This window comes from Formica exsecta, unplaced genomic scaffold, assembly GCF_003651465.1.
Source record: "Formica exsecta isolate Colony F162 unplaced genomic scaffold, ASM365146v1 scaffold669, whole genome shotgun sequence".
In the NCBI taxonomy this organism is placed as follows: Eukaryota; Metazoa; Arthropoda; class Insecta; order Hymenoptera; family Formicidae; genus Formica; species Formica exsecta.
This window is the reverse complement of record NW_021853432.1, coordinates 188,699-212,394: the sequence shown is the minus strand read 5'-3', so window position 1 is coordinate 212,394 and position 23,696 is coordinate 188,699. Positions and strand designations below refer to the sequence as shown.

Sequence of the window (23,696 nt, the reverse complement as noted above, 5' to 3'; positions counted from 1 at the left end):
GCGTCGTGAAAAAAAAACCAAGGGAACGATGAGCTTTTTACTTGGCGCCTTTATTGTCGTTGCCAGTGTATCTCAGCTTGGCAAATTGAGACGGCAGTAGCTTCTTCTCTCTCTCTCTCTTTTTTTCTTCTTCTCGATCTCTGTGTATCTCGACGCGATATACATTATTTCATTAAAAAATGCTGACAATTCTAAATTTCAAATACAGAATTATAAATCTTTAGTTCCCTGAATTTTTCATAACCTTGGAGGACAAATTTTCTCAACTTTCCAAAGATGTTAAGCAAATATTATACAAGGGATAAGATGATACAATATTTTAAAGATTTTTCTGACATTATTCTAATTCTGAAAATATTCGTTCATTTTAACTTGGCGAGATACTATGCGTACCTGAATACTGCCGCGTGCGAGCGACTTTAGGCGGTTTCTTTTGATCAACAGCCGCGTTCAATAATTCATCCGCAACTCGATCGTATGTTGCGGCCTTATGCTACCTATGTTGGTTATTCGCTACAGCTTCGTATATCTTGTGTTATCAGGTTCGTTATAGAACATATCGCGAGGTTGCAAGTCTCGTGAAAATAATGAAAATTTCATAGTTTTACATCTTTCGCTATATAGCTTTTTTAGCGTTGAACTTAAACTATTGATTCGCTGTATCATTTCAGTGTGATAACATTTAGTTAATAATTGTCGTTTAAAAGGATTTAAATCCTCAAATAGGCTTAATTTCTTCGATCAATCCCTTCGTTTCGAAGATTTCGGAGCGCATTGGAGAAAAGTGCGGCCCTGTAGCAGCCTCCCGTCGTGGACCGGTTCAAAAATACCTCGGATGCCCGCGCTGCGGGCGACCGGGCGCGGGCGCGAGGGGTAAGGAGCCCAGAGTGAAAAGAAAGAGACGGAAGAACAACGGGAGGAATGGAAAGGGAAGCGGGGACGAAAGAGAGGAGAAGAGAACCCGGGAGAAAACGAGCGAAATTGGCTGAAAGAGAAAAGGATGCACGGAAGGACCACTAGCGGAGTAAAGCGGGTGGAAGAGAGAGAGAGAGAGAAAGAAAGAAAGAAAGAGAAGGAGAGTAATGCGGGCAAAAAGACCAAAGTAGAGACGGAGGAAAGAAGAAGAAGAAGAAGAAGAAGATAGCAGAAGGTAGAAAGAGACATTTATTAAGAAGAAAGAGAAGGAAAGGGAGATAAAGGGAGAACGCAACGGCGTGTGCAGGAATAGGATACCAGATAGAGCGAGACGGGTAGGAAAAGAGAGGATGAGAGAAGGAGGAGAAGAGGGTGAGCAGCGGAGTAGCGCGGCAGAACGCGTCTTTATTATACGAAAGGAACGGACGAAGGAACCCGCAGAGAAAGAGATAGAGACAGAGACAGAGAGAGAGAGAGAGAGAGAGAGAGAAAACCAAGCCTGCCTCTGATGATGTTGTACTCACGACTCCCTCGTTCGCTCGTACCTACTCGCCGCTTCGCGCTATTCGCTCGACTCTCGCGTACAGGACGCGTATGTATATCGTCGAAGGATAGTCGACCTTCGCTCACTGCTCGGCTCCGCTCCGGAGGACCACCGCGCCGATCCGGACGAGGAAGAAATCGGCGCGATCGTTAAACGGTCAATTATCACCGACTCCCTTCGTGCCTCGCTTCTCGTCGCGCTCTTATTTCACTCGTCGCTTTGTTATCATATTAAAGATTAATTCTCGCGTTTACGCATAAGAGAAATTATTTTTTAATCCATGTAAGGACAATTTTTGACGCGCATCTATAATGAGAAAGAGAAAGTATATCCGATATCATTGGGATCATTAAATAGGCGAATGTACAAAATGATTCTGATTGCGAGAAATTTTCAACGGACAACTTCGACCCTCATTTCGGCCGCTAATGACATCGAAACCGTGACATTGTGGTAGGTATGTAGACGCGCGCGTACTAAGAAACGACGTGGTAAAATGAAGGAGTTGTGTGGTGGCCGGCGTGAACACTCGGCGGATCTGGATCCACAGAGCCATTAGTCGGCCGAAGCGCGGACCAATAAAAGCCTCAGTGCTGCCGTCCACCGACCATAAAGTCGTAGGATTCCTTGTTATGCGCCCGTGCGACTTCGCATCGGGGATCGCAGTGCTCGTGAAGAAGAGCGGATGACGATAAGAGAGAAAGAGTGGTCCGAGAAGAAAAAGGGGGATGATGAACAAAATACAACCAAAAAGTGGAATAAAGGGAGAGAGAGAGAGAGAAAGGAGGATGCCGTGGCTTCCAGATTCCAGTGGGAAAGGGAAAAGAGACTCTATCCGCAGAGAGAAACGCGTGCGGGGACAAAAGATAGAAAAAGGCGCTAAGAAGGCGCGGCTCTTATAAAATCGTAGTCTGCTCCTTTACTGGCATTGGGGCGGGAAATTATGTGTACGTTCCGCCACGAAACCTGTTTCGGATCGTTTCTCGCGTATAATTGGAACGGGGTTCGAAACAGAGCTCTCGGGACACTACGTCGCATCGCGACACGTACTACTTTCTTTGAACTTTTCACGCAATTGATCTCTAAATATATTTCTGATCTATACAAGGAAAAGAATGATCATGTACACCAAATCTCGATTCGAATTCTATCTAATGAAATTTTAATTTAATTTCGATTAAGAAGACGAGAAATTGCAGGTGAAATATAAAATATATTAGAGAAATGAAAGAGTTTGTGACAAGTTTATAGATAATCTCATGATCGTATCCAGCTGTGGAATATTAATTTAGTATAATAATGCAAGAGTTTCACGATCGCGTTTAGTCTGGCTGATTTTCATGAGAAAATAAATTACGTTTATATAAATCCTCCATACCAACTGTGTAAAATAAAATCGTAACTTATACGGTATAATTTATTAGATTAAAAGAAAACCCACATACTTGAAGATTAACAGATAAAATAAGAAGAGGCGTGTTATTTTTCTTCCAAAGGAACGTGTCGCTCAAAGGAAGCCACCTGAGGGAGCGTCCAGCCGAAAATTAGCGCGGTGACGGCGATTAATGACCTCCCGAGTCAGCTCGCGCGATTTAAATCTCGCCCCTGACTATACGTTGCGTTTCTTCTCGCATCTGCTCTCGGCGTTTTTGCCGTTCCTCCACGACAACGTCATAGGGTTAACCGAGTACCATGAACTCGCGAAGTCAGCGTCCGACTCGGCCGCGATGAACGATCTCTTACAGTGCGAAATGTAAAAATCTTGCCACCGAAACGTATCGCTCTGACGTTCGAGTAAATCTCGCGAGTGAAAATTGCGATGCTAAATATATCACTCGTGTCGCTCAAAGGAAGCCACCTGAGGGAGCGTCCAGCCGAAAATTAGCGCGGTGACGGCGATTAATGACCTCCCGAGTCAGCTCGCGCGATTTAAATCTCGCCCCTGACTATACGTTGCGTTTCTTCTCGCATCTGCTCTCGGCGTTTTTGCCGTTCCTCCACGACAACGTCATAGGGTTAACCGAGTACCATGAACTCGCGAAGTCAGCGTCCGACTCGGCCGCGATGAACGATCTCTTACAGTGCGAAATGTAAAAATCTTGCCACCGAAACGTATCGCTCTGACGTTCGAGTAAATCTCGCGAGTGAAAATTGCGATGCTAAATATATCACTAGAGAGAGAGAGATAGATCACCGCGCGTACAGAGAGATTAGTAATTCCCCTCTTCTCCTTCTGATATTTTCGTCCATATGTGTCGAATCGTTGCAGAGTCGATAATCGTAGAGGGGAAACGTTATCGCGGTGAGTCCCCGCTTCATCCGTGAAAGTAAATAATACATCTCGATGTACAACAAATATTAATTGCCAGCGGTAGCCGCGTGCCTTTGATAAAAAACCATCGACGCGCATTTCATTACAGGCTATCCCTTTTACGAGGCAACCCCCGATATATAATCACCGGCCTACCGAATTAATGAAAGCAAAATTAAAGGCCCAGTCGCTTCTCATTAATCTCCGCCGCCGGGGGATGAGCCGCGCGTAAGAGGCAAATGACGGGTACGAAAAGATGATGGACGCGAGTTTTCGGGACACCCCGTAGCGCACGGCGGCGCGCTCTCATCGAGGTCCCTGACTTAAGTGATGGCGGCCATAATGTTTTATGCAAGGGAGTAGGCGGATATAGGAACTTGAGAAACTACGGCGAGCTGTCAACGCGTCATCATAATTATTTAGTGTTTATAGTCAATCATTTTTTCTTAAATCGACACTCTCTCATTTTCACGTACTTTCCGTGAATTATGGGGATATAATATATGATATATTAATCTCATCACATCGTTGTCGTTTTGATCGAATAAATGAATAAGGAGAAGAAATTGGAGAAGAAACGTAACGTACGCGATACCGATACGTTCTCCGGCTTCTTTCGATCCGCTGGATGGAATTTCTCCCGCGATAAGTCCTGCCGGCTTGATACCGCCGAGCCGCGGTACGGCTTCAATTAACGCGGCCCATTAAGGGCGATTTACATCAGCTGCGGGCGCGCGCGAAAAGAATGTTCCGCCATTGAACTTAATGGACCTGTTTGCACCTACCCTTCGTACGGTCCTGTTGCGCTAACGAGGATGCAATGTAACGAGGATGCAATGTAACGACGATACGCGAATTCTAGGCCCGGACCTGGCGAAAATAGATTTGTTTAACCCTTTTTGGAAAACGTAACGGACGCGATAAACGGCAAAGAATTCACACACGAGATTTCCGGTTAGGAAAAACGCGCATCGTTTAATCAGCGACATAAAGCTTTATTTCGTCGAACAATATAGAATTATGTTCATTGACGATACGATTATTTTCGCGGCTCGCACATAAAAGTCCAAGTATCCGCTGCGTTTCGAGACTTCCAATTGGAATAATGGATATATGAAGAGAGAAGGAAGACGCATGCCCGCACGCACGCATGCACACACACATATATATATATACATCGCATCGGCGCGGCATATTCGGTTGGCGGTTGGCGAGACGCCGCGGAATTACGCGCGTCGGGCTATTTAAATTTATTAATTGAGCGATATCAATGAACTCGTGCGCCAACAGTGCCTTCATTGAATTCTCTCCGGCTAGACCGGCTTCGCGTTAACTCTGTACGCGTCGCGCTTCACTTAAGACGGTGAGGACTCTGTCCAACCTACGTGTGCGATTTCCAAAAGAGAATTTATAAGTAATAATGCGCTTTTTTATACTATTACCGAATCACATAGTTTGCTTATTAAATAGCAAAAATAATTATAAAAAATATAAAATAAAAGGAAGTGTTGTAAATATTATACTGAAGACATTAATGTCTGTGTGTGAATGCTTTTAGCGCTCTTGCAGTTTGATTTTTTTCCCGATTAACTCTTTTCATAAGCTGAAACGAAACTATAGATAAGGCTTAATGCGCGACATGTCTACGAGACAGCTTTCGACTCATCGCGAGGCAGAACGCGGGACTCGGTTGTCGAGTCGACTCGATTATTGGCGGACCAATCATTTTAATGACTAATGTCGAGGGCGACCGATAACCCCCCATGCGATAAAAGAAACGTTTCTTCTCTACGGAGATCGGACACTACACCATCGTGACAATCTAAGTGCGAGCGTCTGTTCATTCGTGAAAGAACAACAGTTCTCAATATATTGTTTAGTAAATTAATAATCTACAAAGATATATAATATATATTTTACTCTCTTACGCGCTCTTCGAATATTATTCTCAGAATTCAGTTGAGAAGTTTTACTAAAAATTCTTATCATTCATTTTCGCATTTGCGGGAGGCTTAACAACGAAGGAATAGTGCAATGCATTCTTTTCCTCGATCGAGTTCCATTGAAATGGCACGCAATAATTTTCTAACCCTTTCGTCAGTCGGATGTTCGGACGACAAAAGCACCTGAAACATGGCCGAGCACCGGTCTGTGACTAATGGACGGTCGGTAGCACGAAGAAAGTGGACGGTGAAAATTAAATAGCAGGAGGCGCGTCCAAAAAGTATCAGAACGGAGTTTTCGGCCGTCAAGTGTATGCCGCGGCGACTGTACCGCTTAATCCTGATTAATGTCCTTGGAAACTCGCGCTAATGCTAATGCCAGCCAGAGAGCCGCGTCTCTTCTCGGCTCGTCGGCGTTCCCCCCTTTTCTTCGCCTTCGTCATCGTTTCTACCCATCCAGATCTTCGTAGGTCGACGACTTCCACTGCCATTTCGAATGTAGGTACGAAAGATGACGAGAGATTAATATTTATTTAGTTGTCATCGAGGAAATTTTAGTCAATGCGTGATGCATTTATACATTTTCGAAAGATTGATAATAGCGAATAATCGAGGTAAACTTTGCCGATTAAATTATAACGAAGATAATCCGATTTTATTCAATTTGTCACGCGAGACGTGAGATACGTCCATTCTCGGTGTGAGAGCTCCTTGAGGATCGTGACCGACGATTGAGTTGTATCCAGCGTTTGTTAGGCCTGCTAGAGCGAAAGAGAAAGAGAGAGAGAAACGAGGAGAAGGCGGAGGAACAGGAGGAGAAGAGGGACGAGCCGACGAAGGGATAGGAGAGCGAGAGCGAGAGAGAGAGAGAGAGAGAGAGAGAGAGAAGATTCCGATCAAGACGCACGAGACGATGCATCATCTACAGTCCGCCGTGAGTCGGACGAGGACGAAGATAGAACGCAGGACGTAAATTCACGTGCACACGAGCACGCTCGCGTGCGCGCATCGGACAAAGAAGCGGCTCGTGCAATAAACTCGCACGATCTCTCCTTGGCGCGTAAACCGTTTTTAGCCATATACACGTATGTCGTATGCATATACCGTCGCGCCTCGAGCGGTTCGCGCTCACTCGCACTCACGCAAGCGTCAACCTGCCTGCGTACACGCATACACGCGTGGATTGTACACCACCGACGAGGAGAGAAGTAAGAAATCGCGCGAGATATTTGTTCCGAATGTATTATAATCGTCACGAAATGTCGACGATTTCAAAATAATCCTCACATTTTTTTGAAATGACAGAAGGTTGAAGAGATAAAGTTAACTCGCGCTCTCTCATTCTATCTTCATCGCGAAATCTCGGATACGCGATTGATGCACACGCGTCGCACTATTTTTTCGAGATGGAATACGCACACGCGTCCCGAGAGAACGCGATTACGGTACGTAAAGGAGTGGTGGAGAAATTTGCCGGGGGGCAAGCATCTGGCCGTAATTACTAAATTATCCTTTAACTCCGCCGTCTACTCGAGACCGTGCCGCGATCTTATCCGAGGAGAGGGTTGTGCCTAGGTTTACTCAGCCAGCCCGAGTGAAACGATCGCCGTTTATCTCGTGGCATTCTCGTGGAGAGAGCGAGACGAAACCGCGGGATGAGAGGACGGAGAAAGGCCGAACGCGTTTCTGTTTCGTTAGAGATCTCGGTACGTTAAATTTTCTCCGATGATCGATACACCCAACGTCATCTATGTCAGAAATAGATTTATTCGCGATTTCGCGGCTGACCGCGGATATTCCACTTTATCGCGGAACTCATAATTATTGATCGCGTGATTTTACTCGTTTCCTTCTATATCCAGTGTGTAGTAATATTTTTGTATTATAATATGCTGCTAAAAGTCTTTCGTCACACACATATTTGCAAATACAAACTCAAAGCTAGATCTTTAATCACCGTTTTACGTATTTGTGAGCGATATCAAGTATCCTTTATAATAATAATCGGTAGTTTTTGGCGAAAACGGCGAGCTTTTCTTCGATAATGGTGACCATTGGTAAAGAATTTACCCCCCATGGCTATTATTTAAAACAAATATCTGCCTACAAGTTGCGAGAAAGATGTACGTGCGATCGATCGATCGATCCCGGATGATCTCATAGGATCGCTCCACGATCGTTATTCTTTTTGCTGGGAGCCACCGAGGGCTGGGAGAGGTTAAGCCGAGTAGATAGGTAGGTAGGTATCCTCGGTAGGACGATCTCGGAGGTAGGAGGCCAACCGTAGAAGGCACGAGGAGGAACGAAACGGAGCGGAACACGGTGGAGGAGAGGGCAGCGGGCTGTCCAGGTCGATGATGCATGGTACCACCGACTCGGTCGTGCTACTCTTCTGCGAACTTTATCTTTGATGCTGCTCGGCTTGCCCATCCCTTACGCTTTGTCTTCCCCTACGTGCATCGATATTTGCGCAAGTACTAAGAATAAGATCTTCAATCCTGTTTCACGATAAACGTTTTAGAGACGAAACGTGAACGATTTAAATCCACGGTAGACTTTAATCAATTTTTATATCAATAAATCTTATTTTGTGTATATAAAGGGATTTTTTATATAGAATATCAATGAGATTGTGGCGCTAAACAATCGTCCAAAAAGATTATCCCACATTAAGATGTTCAACCTTAATTAATTACTTCTAGATCGAAGAAGTTTTTTCAAACCACCCACGCAAAATTGCTCTCAAATCTTTTCCATCGTTCTTATTTTCATCTTTATTTTGTCGTGTGCTGTTTCTCCATCGCGAATCTCGCACCTGCCGCGAAGAAGGATGAAGACATACCGATCGAGGGTTCCCGCTGCGAGATGCATTAGTCGTGTTACTCAGGATATATCGGACGTCCCTCCTATTCCTTGCGAACTTGGCTCCGAGTTTATATAAATGCGCGTCCAGAAACATTACGGTTATTGTTAGCCATCGTTTCAAAATTTATTCTCGCTCGTTTTCATTTATGAAAGACGTCATGCATAGCCGATAAAAATCGACGCGTGTCTTTTGAAAGAATCGTCAATTACGTAAAATAATTAGCGCCAAGTTGCAATTAAAATTTCTTTTAATTAACAATAGTAAGCGAATAAACGTGATTATGTGTAATTTTTCCCGCGCGTTACGCTAAGCTAACTTGCAATCTAAAGAAGCGACGAGAGAAACGACGAGAGATTTGCATTCCTTGACAGTTTGATAAATAGTTTGATGATTTATACAAATACTCTTCAACCTTGTCGGAAGAAAGACCGAAACGTCATTTATTTAAAATATGATCGCACGTGCCCTCGACGATGATTTGTTGGCGAATCGAAAACAAACCGTCGAATCACACGAGCGATTGAATGCTCGGTACCTGGGCATGGATATCGGATTGGCCGGTAATACGATCACGTTTCGCAGTGCACGAATCGGTGAGCCAATCGGCCGATCGATTTTACGAGCGCGCGAGAAAATTGAGAGGCAGCTTCGAAGGAGGAACCCGACGTTCGGTGTCGATTCTCCATCCATTATCGAATGTACGATCGCGCACACGTGCGTTTTCGGTAATCGCGCAGGCATTCGCAGCACATATATAAACATGTCGAGGCTCTACGAAATTTCCCGTAAAAATCCCAATAAAATGGACCGTCCGGCTTTCGCCGCGGAAACTGTTCCACCGCGAAAGGAGGAGGTTGTTTCGATCGTCGTTTACAAGGTTCGTCGTGAAAGTTGAAACCGATACATAAGGAAGGCATTCTCGATCATTTTGACGTCCACTCCAACATTCGGTAAACGTTGCGGGATATTATCTTTCGTTTGTACGAGCGGAACGTTTGCTTTTCCGATTATAAGAGGCGCTACTGTGGTTCGTGTTTTTTTAACGAATACCTTCAAAAAATCAGGGATGTATATATAGAAAATATCCAAGGATTATCAAAATTGAGAATTATATTATATTAATTATTTATATTTATTATATATTTCCATATATGTGGACAATTAATATCGATAAAATTTCTACGATTGTAATTACGCGCGTGTCGTAATTTACGAGCTAATAACACTCTCGAACTTGATTGACTCTCCCGTAAAAGTCGCGACGGGGCTTATCATCAATACGTTAATTAATGCACTCACCGTGACGTTTAATACAACGGACGTTCCACGAGAAATGCCGGAACGGACGAGGACGCATATGAGAGTTTTCGAACGCATGATTCGATTTTTGTGTAGAAGGAGCCTGTTGACCGGCGTGGGCGGATCACGTTTTTAGGTCAAGCCCGAGAGAAGTATCGCCCTTGTGTGTCGAACGCGCATGTTTCGTGTCGGACTACGATGCGTGAAAATCTCTCGAAAAGTCGAGAGAGATTTGTGAAATATATATATACATATAGGAGGTTTCCCAAGCGCGTTAAGGCAAACTCTTGTAGAATTAAACGGTTATCAATCCTGGCCGCGCAAAGCGTGGAGTAGTAAGTGTCACGAATGATCCAGCTTATATGCGAGTACACGTGCCAGCAAGGACACAGGACGTATATATATATAAGTGCGGGATGAATATACATGTACGCAGGGTATATCGCACGCGATGATTCCTGCGGAGCACGTGGCGACAGTACGTGCGTACGCACGCAGTGGCGTAACTGGTGCGCTTCTGCAAGCTGCTTGCTTGATTAACGAGCGACGCGGATTAAACGCGATCTGCGCCTTTCGACACCGTTCCGCCTTACCTATCGCCGCTTTACATAATTCCGACGTGAGCGGTATAAAAGGACACGTATTATCAGAAATTGTACGCTCTTACTTGGAGTAATGACGTTGAAAGCATCTGCGTTATTATGTACGATAAATGGTAAAAGACGATTGAAGCAAATTACGATTTGTGTTAATCATCTATGAAATGTCGTATACATTAAGATCGATCAGGATAATGATAATAGTCAAATAAAAATAACACGCAATATTTTCGAATAATGTAACACATTAATATACACACGTCAAATAATACACGTAAAATAATTGAACAGATTATATGACTGTTCCTTTTGATGAATGCCGCGATAATCACTACTACGATTAAAAATAAAGAAGTACGTATAAATCTGATTTAAAAAAAAATCTAAACGAGAATATTTATATCAGTACGAGCCGTTAGATATTATAACATATTGTATTGGTCTAAACATTTTTAATGACATTATTATCATTATTGGTGTCCAATAATCTCTATAAATAATAAATAGTTCATATTTCAATAATAATTACGGTACAAAGAAAAATGTTCGATATCAAAAATTCTAGAAGGAAATAAAAATAAGGATAAATGGATATCAAAAATTCTAGAAGGAAATAAAAATAAAATAATATGAAATAGTTACGCTTACCTTTTTATCGTGCGAAATCAAAGGCGAATATCGAGCAGCTTCAAGCATAGCTTAACTGTTTATTACGATTTCTATTATTATATATATTTATTTTAACGATATAAAAATATTCGCGCACATTATAATATATATCACTAAATGAAATATCACTATAAAAAATTTTCGCGACAGTGATTTCTCCATGTCCCCTGGTACCGCGATCATGTAACTTTTTCCCTAGGGCGGAAACGTGATAAATATTAACATTGAAATCAATGGCAAAATTTTTCACTTTTCGGCCCTAGGGGAAAAGTTACATGATCGATACCCTGACGTTGGATGGTACTCTCGTGACACGTTCGTCCAATGAGCGAATGTTGCAAAATAATGAAAAACGCTTGTATTAGAGAGCGAGTTTCGACGCAGCATCGTTTAATAAATACCGAGAGACGACGCGCTTAATCGTAATCCCGTCGATTGACTGATTGACATACCGAGACGATCACTCGTCACTAAATTCGACATCCCCACTACTCATTTATACGCACAATACGCTTGAGACGCGGATAAACAAAACAATCGTCACATAAAAACACTTGAAACATATATAAAGGGAAGAGAGGAATTACCTATACCTCCCGTGGAACGAGACTGCGTCCAACATCTGTGCGAGAGAGAAAGATAGTGAGAAACATTCGCTCGCAATGCGCATATGCCGTGCCGATATCGTCGTTGCCATGGTTACCTACTCTTAGTTTGGCAAGAGAAGGGCAAGAGCAAAGCGTAACAATTCGACGATATCGGCGCACGCGCATTGCGGACGGTTATTCCTCGCTATCTTTCTCTCTCGCACAGATGTTGGACACAGGCTCGGTACTCAATTTCCCTTCTATATTTATATGTGTATATATGTTCTAAGTAAAAACACACAAGCTAGTCGCGACAGTTAGTTCAAGTAATAACACATCGGTATGCGATCAACTTTGTTTTGTTTACCCGTGTCTCAAGCGTATTGTGCGTATAAATAAGTAGTGGGAGTGTCGAGTTTAACGACGAGTGTTGTCTCGGTATGTCAATCAATCGACGGAATTACGATTAAGCGCGTCGTCTCCCGGTATTCAATAAACGAAGCTGCGTCGAAAGAATTCGCTCTTTAATACACGCATTTTTGCAACACTTGCTCGTTGGACGAACGTGTTGTCACGAAAGTACTATCCAACAGGGAAACATCGAGAAATCACCGTCGTGAAAAATTAATACAGATTTGTGCTCGTGCTTACTTTTACTCGCGTGATGATCGTAATGGCGCGTTACTTGTCGGATTTTCACGTTACCTGTCGAGAGTGTCGAATAAATCTACGAGCGATCGTTCTAGCGTGTTTATTAATTCGTTTATACGCGATTACCGCGATATCGACTGATGTTCTCTCGATTTCGCGTTATTCGCGAGTGTGATCGAGTGAATGCATCGTTCAAAGGAACATCGAGGAGCATCATCGAAGGGTTTTACCGAGAGAGGTTAGTTGAGGCTGCCCATCTATGATGATCGGGGGTGAGTCATTGTTGATTAAGCAAGTTTCTAATTTGCACAACTCTACTTGTTTTATTTGCGCAACGTAAAGAAAGAAATAAAATTGATACTCGTAAAATATGCAAAGTATATGGAAAATGTTATTATATATTATTATATAATAGTATCATTATATTTATTCAGTAAAAAAGAGGAATATATTTTTTTTTAAATAAATAAATTATTGCACCATTGCTCGCGGCACCCCTGTAATTTTCTTTAACACATTGAATCGAGTTGATCGCGAAGCTCCGGCTAGGAAAACGGTTAGACTCGAAAGAAGAGATTGAGTTACCAAGATAATCGGATGCACGCCCATTCGCGCGACCACGCATCTCGATATCTTTTAGGCGTAGTTCACAACGCGAGACTTGAATTCCTCTTTTCGAGGTAGCCCTCGTCGATGACCTCGGTATCGATACCGTGCCTTTTAAAAATAGAAATCTTGTAGAAAATCGGCAGCCCTATTTTGTTTACATGGCAATACAATCGATAACCGATCGATTAGCGCTTCATCAGCGTGAAATATAGACGCTGATGAGATGATCGTTAACGATAATTATTCCCGTTATCAAATTGATTTCAATTTAATCAACTCGAATAAGCAGAGTATTCATTTCAAGCAATATTTACAGAGAGATATCATGACAAGAATTTTAATAATTAATACGCTAATAATTCCAAGAAACATGAAAATGAAATGGAATTGCATTTTTCGAGCATGCTGACATTGTCATCTTTATAATATCGATCTACGAATGAACGACGATGACGGTTAAAAAGGGATTTGTGGAATTTCGAGATCTTGATCCCCCCCCCCCCTCCTTCCCCTTCGATCGCAAGTGCCTCTCGAACTCTATGAATTCAAAGATCTATAGAGATCTTCGCGGCCGAGGCGGTTATGGAACGCGATGGAGGCAGATGGGCTTGGCAGCACAAAAGCGATAAATCAACGTAATAAGTCGGGCCTGGGAGAAACATCGAGTCCATAAAGATGTTGGTTTAGGACACACACGCATTTCCGAGGCGCGCCCTCGCGGCATCGAGACTCTCTCTCTCTCTCTCTCGTCCGCTTAGAAAATCATGAATCGCCTCGATCTCGATCCAAGAGAGCCGGGGCACACCCGCGTGTCTCTCCGCGTGGATTCTAATAAAGGAAAAGATAGAGCCGGTATTCGTGTTTTCTCTGTATATACAAAAATGTTATGCTTACTAGCTCTCGTTCGGGAACCGTCAAAGCGAAAGATAATAAACATCGCTCCACGAAATGTCAGTTGAAGTACGTGCGAACTTGGACGTGCAATCTATGTGCGTGTGCGTGTTACGGGAAATAAATATTTTAAATATGATATGTACGACATATATCCGATATGTATATGTACGAAATTTTCCACCGATATATATCATTTTATTGAGATATGAAAAATATACATTTTGCTTTGCACATTAGGGTATATATAATTATACATTATCGGTCCATCTCATCTGTTCATTTATGCAGTGTATTATTTAAAAATTAATTAATTTTTATATATCGAGAGCATCGACTATTTTGCTTCTCGTTTTCCGTTATAAAGATTCGATTTTGATCTCTCGAGCTTCCTCCTCTCCTTCCGAGAACGGAGGAAGTCGAATGTCGGAGGAAGAACCGAAAGATTAAAGGGCGGAGTTAATGGCTCAATTAGCGCGGTTGGCAGGCAGCAAAACACGAAATGGAACTTGGGCGGAAAAGTTCTCTCGCGTTTAGAGATATCTCGAATTTCACGCGAAGAAAAATCCAATAGATTTTTTTAAAAACATCGATTTTATCCTCTTTCATTGCAGTATATATAATAGTTTTTTTAGATACTTATTATTATACAAAAGACAATTTTAAATATTAGAGATGTTGGACGATTTAAAAATTTTTATCGCATTCATGAATCTGATAATATAATCAATGTCCATAAATTGAATACATATAATACTGTTTAAAAATGATAATAAACACATCCTGTGTTTAGAAGGCGGAACGTTCGCCTGCACATTTTTTTCCCTGCGACGAATAAGCGCGCTCGACAGCCGGATAATAACTGGAAACTTTATCGTCCAAGAATATCGTCATTTTTAGACGATGTCGATTTTCGCGACGGAATCGCCCGGCTACTCGACTTTAGCCAAGTTTATAGGCCTCGATGTAGGCGCCGCGCACGCGAGAGAGAGAAAAAAAGATGAACGCCGTTCGCGATAACGCAATCCCGCTCGCAGAAATCCGATCTTAACGATTCTCGCGCCGCGGCGAATCGATGATAAAATCGAGAACGACGTCCGCGCACCCGTCGGCGGTCGGCACTAAAATCGGCCGAGGGATTCTCTCGGCTTTATGGTTTCCGCGGTGCGATGCACGAACGACGAGGAGGAAGAGAGAGAGAGAGAAAAAAGGATCTAACTGGAAAACCGTGTCCGCGCCGCCTCTGTCAGCTGTCATTACGCGTCGTTAACTTGACAGTGGACAGGAGTCAACGAACAACCTATGCAGTGATTACGGGAGTCTCTCGGTCTCGATGCGCCTCGCGGATAGAGCGGTTATCTTTACGTCATTTCTAAGAAGATTCTCTCGAGTGAGAACTCGTCGTGTTTCTCTCTTTCTCTCCCCGCGATTTTCGTTTCACGCTCCGATGACCGCGCGCGCGTCGTTAATCTCAAGATCGCGCGAGTCGATCTCTTGTGCAGCTTCTTTTTTCTCGGGATCGAATTATCACGGAAAGTATCGGAAAGTTTATACGATAACGTATGATTTTGCCGAACTAAACGGTTTCCCGATTTCCGAGTAAAGATTCGAAGGAAGAAGATAAGAATGTCGCGTATATAATCGTCTTTATAACTCGCATATAATACTTTATTAAGAGGTAGCAGAGAACGACAACTCAATTCTCGTGCAAATTATGTTACCTTAATAAATCGGCGTAACGATACGCGCTCGAGTTCGGATAATCCCGAACAGTATATTTCATAGAGAGATACATCTTTGTTAATTTGTCGCGATTCTTGAAATTCCGCGCAAAAAGACGCGCGTTGGAGCAATCTCGACGCAATCGGATATCGAGGCATATCCCAAGGACCGGACGCGATTTAACCTCGCGGTTACTACATTCGAAAACGGTCAGATATTCGAGATGTTCTCCTACGCTCTTTCTCGGAGCACCCTCGGTTCTCTCCCCCTTCTCCCGACGCGAGCCGGGCCACTCGAAGAGGATTCCGGAGTGGTAAATTCTCGAACGCCATAACAACCGCCACCGTGCGTTTGTTTGGACAAGAGCATTATGAGATTTTATGCGAGCCACGCGTGCTTCGTCGACTTACAACGTTGTTTATGCACCCAGCGGCACACCTCGTGCCTGCCCCCCTCCGCCTTTCCCCTCCAAGCGGAAGGAGCCGCCCCGACTCGTTTTCTCGATCCACCACCCCCCTACTTTTCTGCGTTGCGTTTTAGCATTCCCACCTTTCTTTCCTTCGAGATAAGAGACCTCGACGATTTGATTTTAATATAAGGTGTTACAGAAACCGGAGCGTTTTGTTATCTCGGAAGGTGCAAATCATAGTTTTCTTAACACTCGACGAAATATCGTGGGAAACAGCAAAATGTGGACTCTAAAAATATCCTCTTAATATATCGCGCGAACAGAGATACTCGAAAAGCGATTACGTTTAAATCACATAAATCACGTTAGATTTACCATTTTTTTTATCTCACTCTGCATAACTTGTTCGTTTTTCTAACTTATTTTATATATATTATAGAAAGAAAGAGAGAGAGAGAGAGAGAATGTGTGAGTTTAATATAATGATTATATTTTATCATTCGAGAAATATAATACATTTTTTAATGTTGAATAATGTTATCAAATACTATTGACTTTTAATATCTTGCGGCTATGCAACAGCAAAGACTAAGTAAACTATTGATAGGGGCGGTAACGAGTATTTCTCGTCTCTTCCGCGAATCTTTTGTCTCGTCGATGCGCGAGCTGTTGATCGAGCGAACGAAAAGCATCGGCGATAATAAATATTTATTTGAAACGAAACGAGCCGCGAGAACCTTTTGGCGCGCCGCAATCTCGGCGAGGAGATACACCGACTCGGTTGAAGCAGACAAAACAAACCCGTTTTATCAACGAGTACCATCGCCTAATTGTCTCATTAAAGCGATTAGCCTGTGAGCGAGTCATCATCCCAGCTAGGAGTACGTTCCCCACACGGGTGGCAAGAAATGTCATTCTTTATTGTCCGCTCTTAACCCCTCCTTCATTACCACTACAAATTTACTTAGCCTTTATGTTAATTTTTCCAGTTATCACTCTCGTAGTGAGAAAGAGTGGTCGAAAGTTGTTTTATTTCACTCTTAATCTCTCTAAAAGCACGTGTAAAGAGTGAAAATAAGATAAAAAGACCAGAATATTTTTTAATAAAAAATTATTTAAACGTCTTAAACACATAGCGTATCTTTTTACACTTCAATTATGATTCCGCAGATCGACGTTATAAAAGCTAAGTTTTTTTCTCGTATTTGTTTCCGGATGCGCAATAATTCGCGCGATTCGCGAGCGAGGGGGAAAGGGAGGGAATCGTACACGAGCACGCGGGGTATACGCGCTATCGCGACGTATCGTATCGTACCTGGGTATCGTGTGTCTCCTGCGGGCCGATGGAGGAGCCCGGGGGCTCCCGGTACAAAACGTGGGTCGCGGCGTTATGAATGCGTGGAATTTATCAATGGACGGCGCGCCAATGATAAATTGCGCGTGCGGTACGCATCGCGACGTCGCGGCTCTCTCTCCCTCTCTCTCTATTCGCGCGAAGCAGCAGGGGGATGAGGAGAAGGGCGGCGAGATGCTGGAAGGGAATGTCTTCCTTCGACGAGAGAGTTCCTACCGTGCGATGCCGCTCGCGCACGCTGACAAATCGGTCCCCGTTTTTACGTACGTTATACAGGTTGCCGGCACAGCCGACGGCGTATACGATATCGTACATGTATATGTATATATATACGTTTCATCCGGTCGTGTTTACGCCGTAATACGAGTACGGAGAGATAGGCGCGAGATAGGCACAACGGGGCGGTTTTTGATCCTTCTGTAAACGCGAAGCGCACGTTTCTCTGTGAGATAGTGCCGATTCTCTTTCGTACGTACTGCGAATTAAACGAAACAATCGAATAAACGCATAACATACCTCGGATAAGCGAAGAAAGAGCGTATTTATCTCGTAATGGCGATGCACGCTCACGTTCGATCCGCTCTCATCGCGATGAAATCTGAACCGACGAGTATGCAAAAGTCGCGCGACAAGCAAGAACGAGAAGTGTCGCGATGTCTCGCGCGATTCGATGAGCGTATCTCGATAAGCCGAAAGCTTTCGCGGATCGCGAATCGCGCCTTATAAGCGCGAGAGAAACAGTCCAGGATCCGGGGACACGAACGAATTAAAGAACGTTCGCGAGAATGGTATTCGTATTACACGGCGAATATATTTCGATAAAACAAAGTTGAAGGGGAATTTTCGCGTTGTGGCGAGAACGAGAATCGAAGAAAAGGACTCGCAATATTTTTACGCGCGCGCGCGTGAGATCCGATCTGGTTGACCGTCGGTGAGACTCGCGAGAAGAGTCTCCGACGAATACCAGCATGTCTGGTAGCTCTTCTCGTTCGTTTTCCACACCCGCATCTTTGGCGCGACTCCCTTTCATTCCCGATCCTCCCGCGACAGCCTACGCGACCAAGAGAGATTCATAAACGGGAGATGCGAGGTGATCCTGTGGCATTGTTTGCACGCCGCAGTTTCGTTCGGCCAGAACGAAATCTTCCTCCCACGATCGCGGTGCGTGGGGTCAGCAACGTGATTCGCGATTATGATAAAGACTCGAAACCGCCATCCTCTCCGACTTTCGATGCTCGAGTTCGGATGGCGGATTTTCTCCCTCCCTCCGTCAATCTAATTTCGAACGTCGTTATCGCCGTCCTCTCCGTGTTTCCGAAATACGGTCCTGTACAGTTCGCGACGCATTAACTGCCAGCAGAACTAAGCGTTCATTGCATCGAAATGTCTCAGACGCGACACGTGAGCGGAGACGCCGCGGAAAGAACGCGGCGCGATATCTTTCACTGCGATGAGGCGAAACGCCGAAGGCAAAAATACACGCTGCGTGTCTCGCATCCTCGTAAAGAGACGAAAATATCTGTTCAAGACAAACGGGTGAGGGAGAGGAAAAGGCAGGGGCCGGGATACGGCGCTCGGCGCGTACCGCACATTTTACACCCGCCATCGTTCTTTTATCCTGTCTCGTTCCGAGAAACGGAAGTTTTGATTGACCATATCGTATCCGCGAACGATCCTCGGCGCGATATTAGAGACGGGATCACGAACGAGCGCGAGTGGCGTGAGAATTGATAGGAGACGTTCCAAACTTTTACGAGCATTTTATGAGATAATGTTATCACTTGTCGAGTCGCTTGATAAATATGCTCGAATCGATTAAAAATCCACGAGGCAACGGCATTATTATTACCGATCTCGGCGTTTATGAATCCCGTTTCAAAGAAACAATCTCCGATCTCTCGCTGCGCGAAAATTTTCATCTCGCCATTTTAGCATAGCCGGTTCATACATCAAGCAACGAACTGTAATAATCGTAATATTTTATCGTATCGCTCTATAATCGATATTTCAAGGAAGAGTATACTTTTCAAGCATTTGCAAAAAATCCGATATATAAGCATATACACGTAGTAATTAAATAAATTATAAAGTAACAACAATAGTGAAACAATGATATTAATTAATTTTATCAGCTACAATTTTCTCTTTTTTCAGTCAATATCAAAGAGAGAATGAATAATCGTTATACATCTTTAATTTATCGTAGACATGAAAATTGAGAATTGAAAAATATCTTTATCTCTCGAAAACAGGGATCCGTGATCTTCGACTATTTATATGCGAACTGATATAGACAGCCAGTATAGACACGTCGGATAGGTAGATACACGGTCACGCGTTGTCGGTTTTCACCGCAGTCTCCTATAAACACGCACGCACGCGCTCGTGTGCTACTTGTCCAATCTGTCACATAACTCGGGGTGGCTTTACGACGTTTTACAGTGTCGTGTTCGCTGTAAAACCGCGAACCCTCGTAAAAGACCGACGACGCGCGTCTCCCTCGTCGCGAATTAGATTCGCGCGACGGGGCGATTTTATCCGGCGAACATCTCCATCTTCCTCTTCCCTCTCGCGTTCTTCTCTCTGTCTTTTCTACGCTTTTTAAATTTTCACCCTCTACGGCCGGTTCCATTCACGCCGACGTCGCCATTCGTTTAGTTGGCGAACACGCGCGTACGTTGCTTGCAGCGACCGCGACGAAGCCGACGCGATTCGCTTCTCGGCCTCCTACTGCGAGCCCGAAGATCGTGGAATGAATAAAGAAAGCGGATGAACACAAAGGGCGAGGCGAGAGACTCGATAATCGCCCGTTCCCAAGAACCGCGAAATTGGTATCGTCGACTCAAGTTCCTCTTTTCTTCTATAATTCTAGATTTTTGCGGCGCGTTTAAAACTTAAATGCATAACTTAATAGGTACATCTAGCTTCGAGCAAACAAATAATCCACGAATCGTTAAAAGATAAAGTTCTAGGCACTTCTCTCCCTCCTCCTCCTCTCTCTCTCTTTCTTTTTTTTAACTTTTTTGAACATTAAAAATAATTTGCATGCGCAAATTTTTAGAAAAATGATAATTTTCATGCATATAATTTTGTGGATATAGTAGCCCCATAAACATCGTAATAACAATCGTAATGATGATAATTAATAAACAAACGGATATTTATCTATTTGCTGTTACGCGAGTCTGATCACAATACGAATCTACTTGCGTGTTGATGTTGATATTTATATTATTCCGCTTTATTTTTATACGTCAACCGATTTGGGCGATTCTTACGAGTCGAGCTGTATTCTGTATTCTGCGAATACAACCGGTACAATTATGCGAATCGGTATTCTACGCGCGATCGCACAATTTTGCTCGGACCCCCCCGATAAAATTGTCGACCAACGAGGATTTATTAGCCGCTCTCGCCGGCGCGCCCTATCCTGCGCTCCCCCTCCTTTATCGATACGATATTGCGGATGATCGAGAGGGTGGCAACTGTTGCAATTAAATGCTTAATTGGATCGACATACTGAAGCTCCGGTGATTGCCGTACCGGAACACCTGCTACGATTGCTGGCTGATTTAATACCGTATGGAAGAATCGGCGGCGAGTTTTACAACGCATTTAATGCACCCCGGTTCTCTCTCTCTCTCTGATTAAAATATTCATGTCGTCCGAGACGGTCGAGATTAAGCGACCGACTTTTTGCATAATTGTCACTTTAATTGTGCATTATTAATTGACCAGCGACACAGCTGTGCGTGACGTGGATTAACACCGGTTTCGTAACATCGGAACGTCCGGTGCGTTATAAACTATATCGAAACATTGTTATATATTTTTAACAAATATATATTACGCAATTTTGCGCGTGTACGCGTGCGTGTGCCGTATTCTCGATTACCGAGTTTCAGTACCTCGTATACTTTAGTCCCTTATCGAGAATAATAGCGCGGGCTCTATTATCCTTTCGAGACGAGGTACCGCGATTCCACGGTGGAAAGGAAGGAAACCGCAGCCGCGGGCTCTATTATCCTTTCGAGACGAGGTACCGCGATTCCACGGTGGAAATGAAGCGCTGAAAGGAAGGAAACCGCAGTTTTGTTCGCGCCGCGTCGAAGCGTCTAATTATTGCGTCGTTTTCACATCCCAGAAGACTAGGCCCCGCTCGAGAGAAGGTAATCTCGTTGCGTGCGATCGCGTGTCGTGTTCGCGGACGAACGTGAAAACATGCGAGGTGGCTTTAATTAACTCGATTAAGACGTTATTCCGGCGGTAACGCGATTCTTTGCCGAGCTTCTTTCGCCTGTTCGATACGACTCGAAGCGTCCCGATTGCCGATCGGCGCCAATTCTCCCGTCGCGAAACTTCTTGTTAACACTTCTCGTTTCTCGCTCGCAGCAGCGCCAGATGTATTACTCATTGAGGCGATTAACGTAGATCACCGCTTATGCAAATACGAGTAAAATCGTTGGGTTTCGTTAGACATAATCGTGTTACGCAAAATGTAACAGAGTCAATTGTCGGTGCACGCTTGCACGTGCAAATTATAGACGAGTACGCATAAATCAACGTCTTTTCGTTTGCATGGAAATTGTACCGAGATTTCATATCGAGAATGGATTAATTATTAAGGAACTTTGATCGAAATCTGCAAAACCAATATTACAGCCTGTCTCACACGTGAAGGGATAATGTACAATAAAACGTAAACTTTTAATCCTAATCGATAATTAGATGTGCGCCGAGTTGAAAATTTGCGTGATTATGTCGCAATCGCAATGATCGGATATTTTGATCCATATCTAATCGTAACTATGAGTTTTATCTAACTATAGGTAAGAAGAATTATAATCACGAAAGAGATAACTCTGAAAGTATCAATTATGAGCAATTCCAAACATATGCAAGAAAAGAGAGGTATATGTACAGATCGATTTCATTATACGAATTTGCTAAATTATAGATTTGTTATAATATTTAATAACGGAGTGAAATAAAAATGTAGGAATTTTTCCCCGGAACATTTTTTTCGAGTTTTCTTTAGTATCTCCAGATTATAACATTAAAATGCAACTAGAATTTTCCATATAATTTCTCGACTTTCATTTTCTCGAGTTCGCGCTTGATACTCGGAGTATTTGTACGAATTATTTATAGTAAATGAAGGTAAAAACTTACGGATGAAGTGGCGGTGCATAGAAAACATGGAAAACATGGAGTATTTTTATAATATTTAATAAGATACGAGTAATAAAAATCTAGAAATTTTTCCCCGGAATATTTTGTTCAAGCTTTCTTTAGCGTCTCCAGATTATAACATTGAAATTCAACTCGAATTTTTGATACAATTTTTTGATATTTCATTTTTTCGAATTCGCGCTTGATACTGGGAGCATTTGTATGAATTATTTATAATAAATGAAGATTAAAAACTTACGGATAAAATCGCGATGAAGAAAGGCATGGAAAACATGAAATATTTTTTATAATATTTAATAAGAGAGAGATTCGGGTGAAATAAAAATCTAGAAATTCTTCCCCGGAATATTTTTTTCAAACTTTCTTTAATGTCTCCAGATTATAATATTAAAATTCAACTCGAATTTTCTATACAATTTTTTCGAGTTCGCGCTTAATACTCGGAGCATTTGTATTGTTTGAAGTAAATAAAGATAAAAACTTACGGGTGATGTGGCGGTGCATGGAAGGCAACGGCCGCGGCGGCCGCGGCCGCCGCCGCCGCGTGATGCTCCCAAGCCGTGGCCGGATGCGGCGGCGGCGGCGGTCCGTGATGCGGATGAAACGGTGGCGGAGGCGCCGGATGAGGGTGCGAATATAAGGTCGCGTGAAAGGCCGAATGCGGATGATGCGGTGGCGGGGGTGGCGGCAGCAACGAGAATGCCTCCTGATAAGCGACCTCCTTCTCCGGCATCTTGCCGGCGGCCGCGGCGGCTGCTGCTGCTGTTGCCGCTGTCAAAGCCAGCTGTCGCGTCAGGAAATTGTCAGCCTCCTCTTCCAGAATCAAGGCAGTTCGGTCCGTCTGGCACCCTGCTTACGGCACCGTTGGTACGAACGACGGGCGATAACGGCGGACATAGTCCGTTTTCAAAGGAGCCGACCCACTCGTCCTTGAAGGAAGCCTGTGATGAACGCGTTACTCGCAACAATCACCCGTCGCTTGCGGTAGTCGAGATAGACCGGTAGACAATGTCTCCTGTGGCGCACTTTTCAAACCGTTAGCATTCTCTCGTCGTAACTGAAAACTAGACCGGAAACGAACGTATTCTTTTTCTTTGCGTCGACAGACCCGTCGGCACTTGCGAAAGTACCGAT

At 43.6% G+C, this 23,696-nt stretch overlaps 1 protein-coding gene across 1 annotated transcript in view; it reads right to left on the bottom strand.

Moving 5' to 3' along the window:
- LOC115243028 (transcriptional activator cubitus interruptus) overlaps positions 1-23,690 on the bottom strand; it is a 79,708-nt gene extending 56,018 nt beyond the window's left edge. Inside the window, exon 1 of the mRNA XM_029819684.1 lies at positions 23,048-23,690. Coding sequence (XP_029675544.1) covers positions 23,048-23,295 — 248 coding nt within the window. The 5' untranslated portion in view covers positions 23,296-23,690. The remainder of the gene's footprint in view (positions 1-23,047) is intronic.
- Positions 23,691-23,696: the final 6 nt, after the last annotated feature.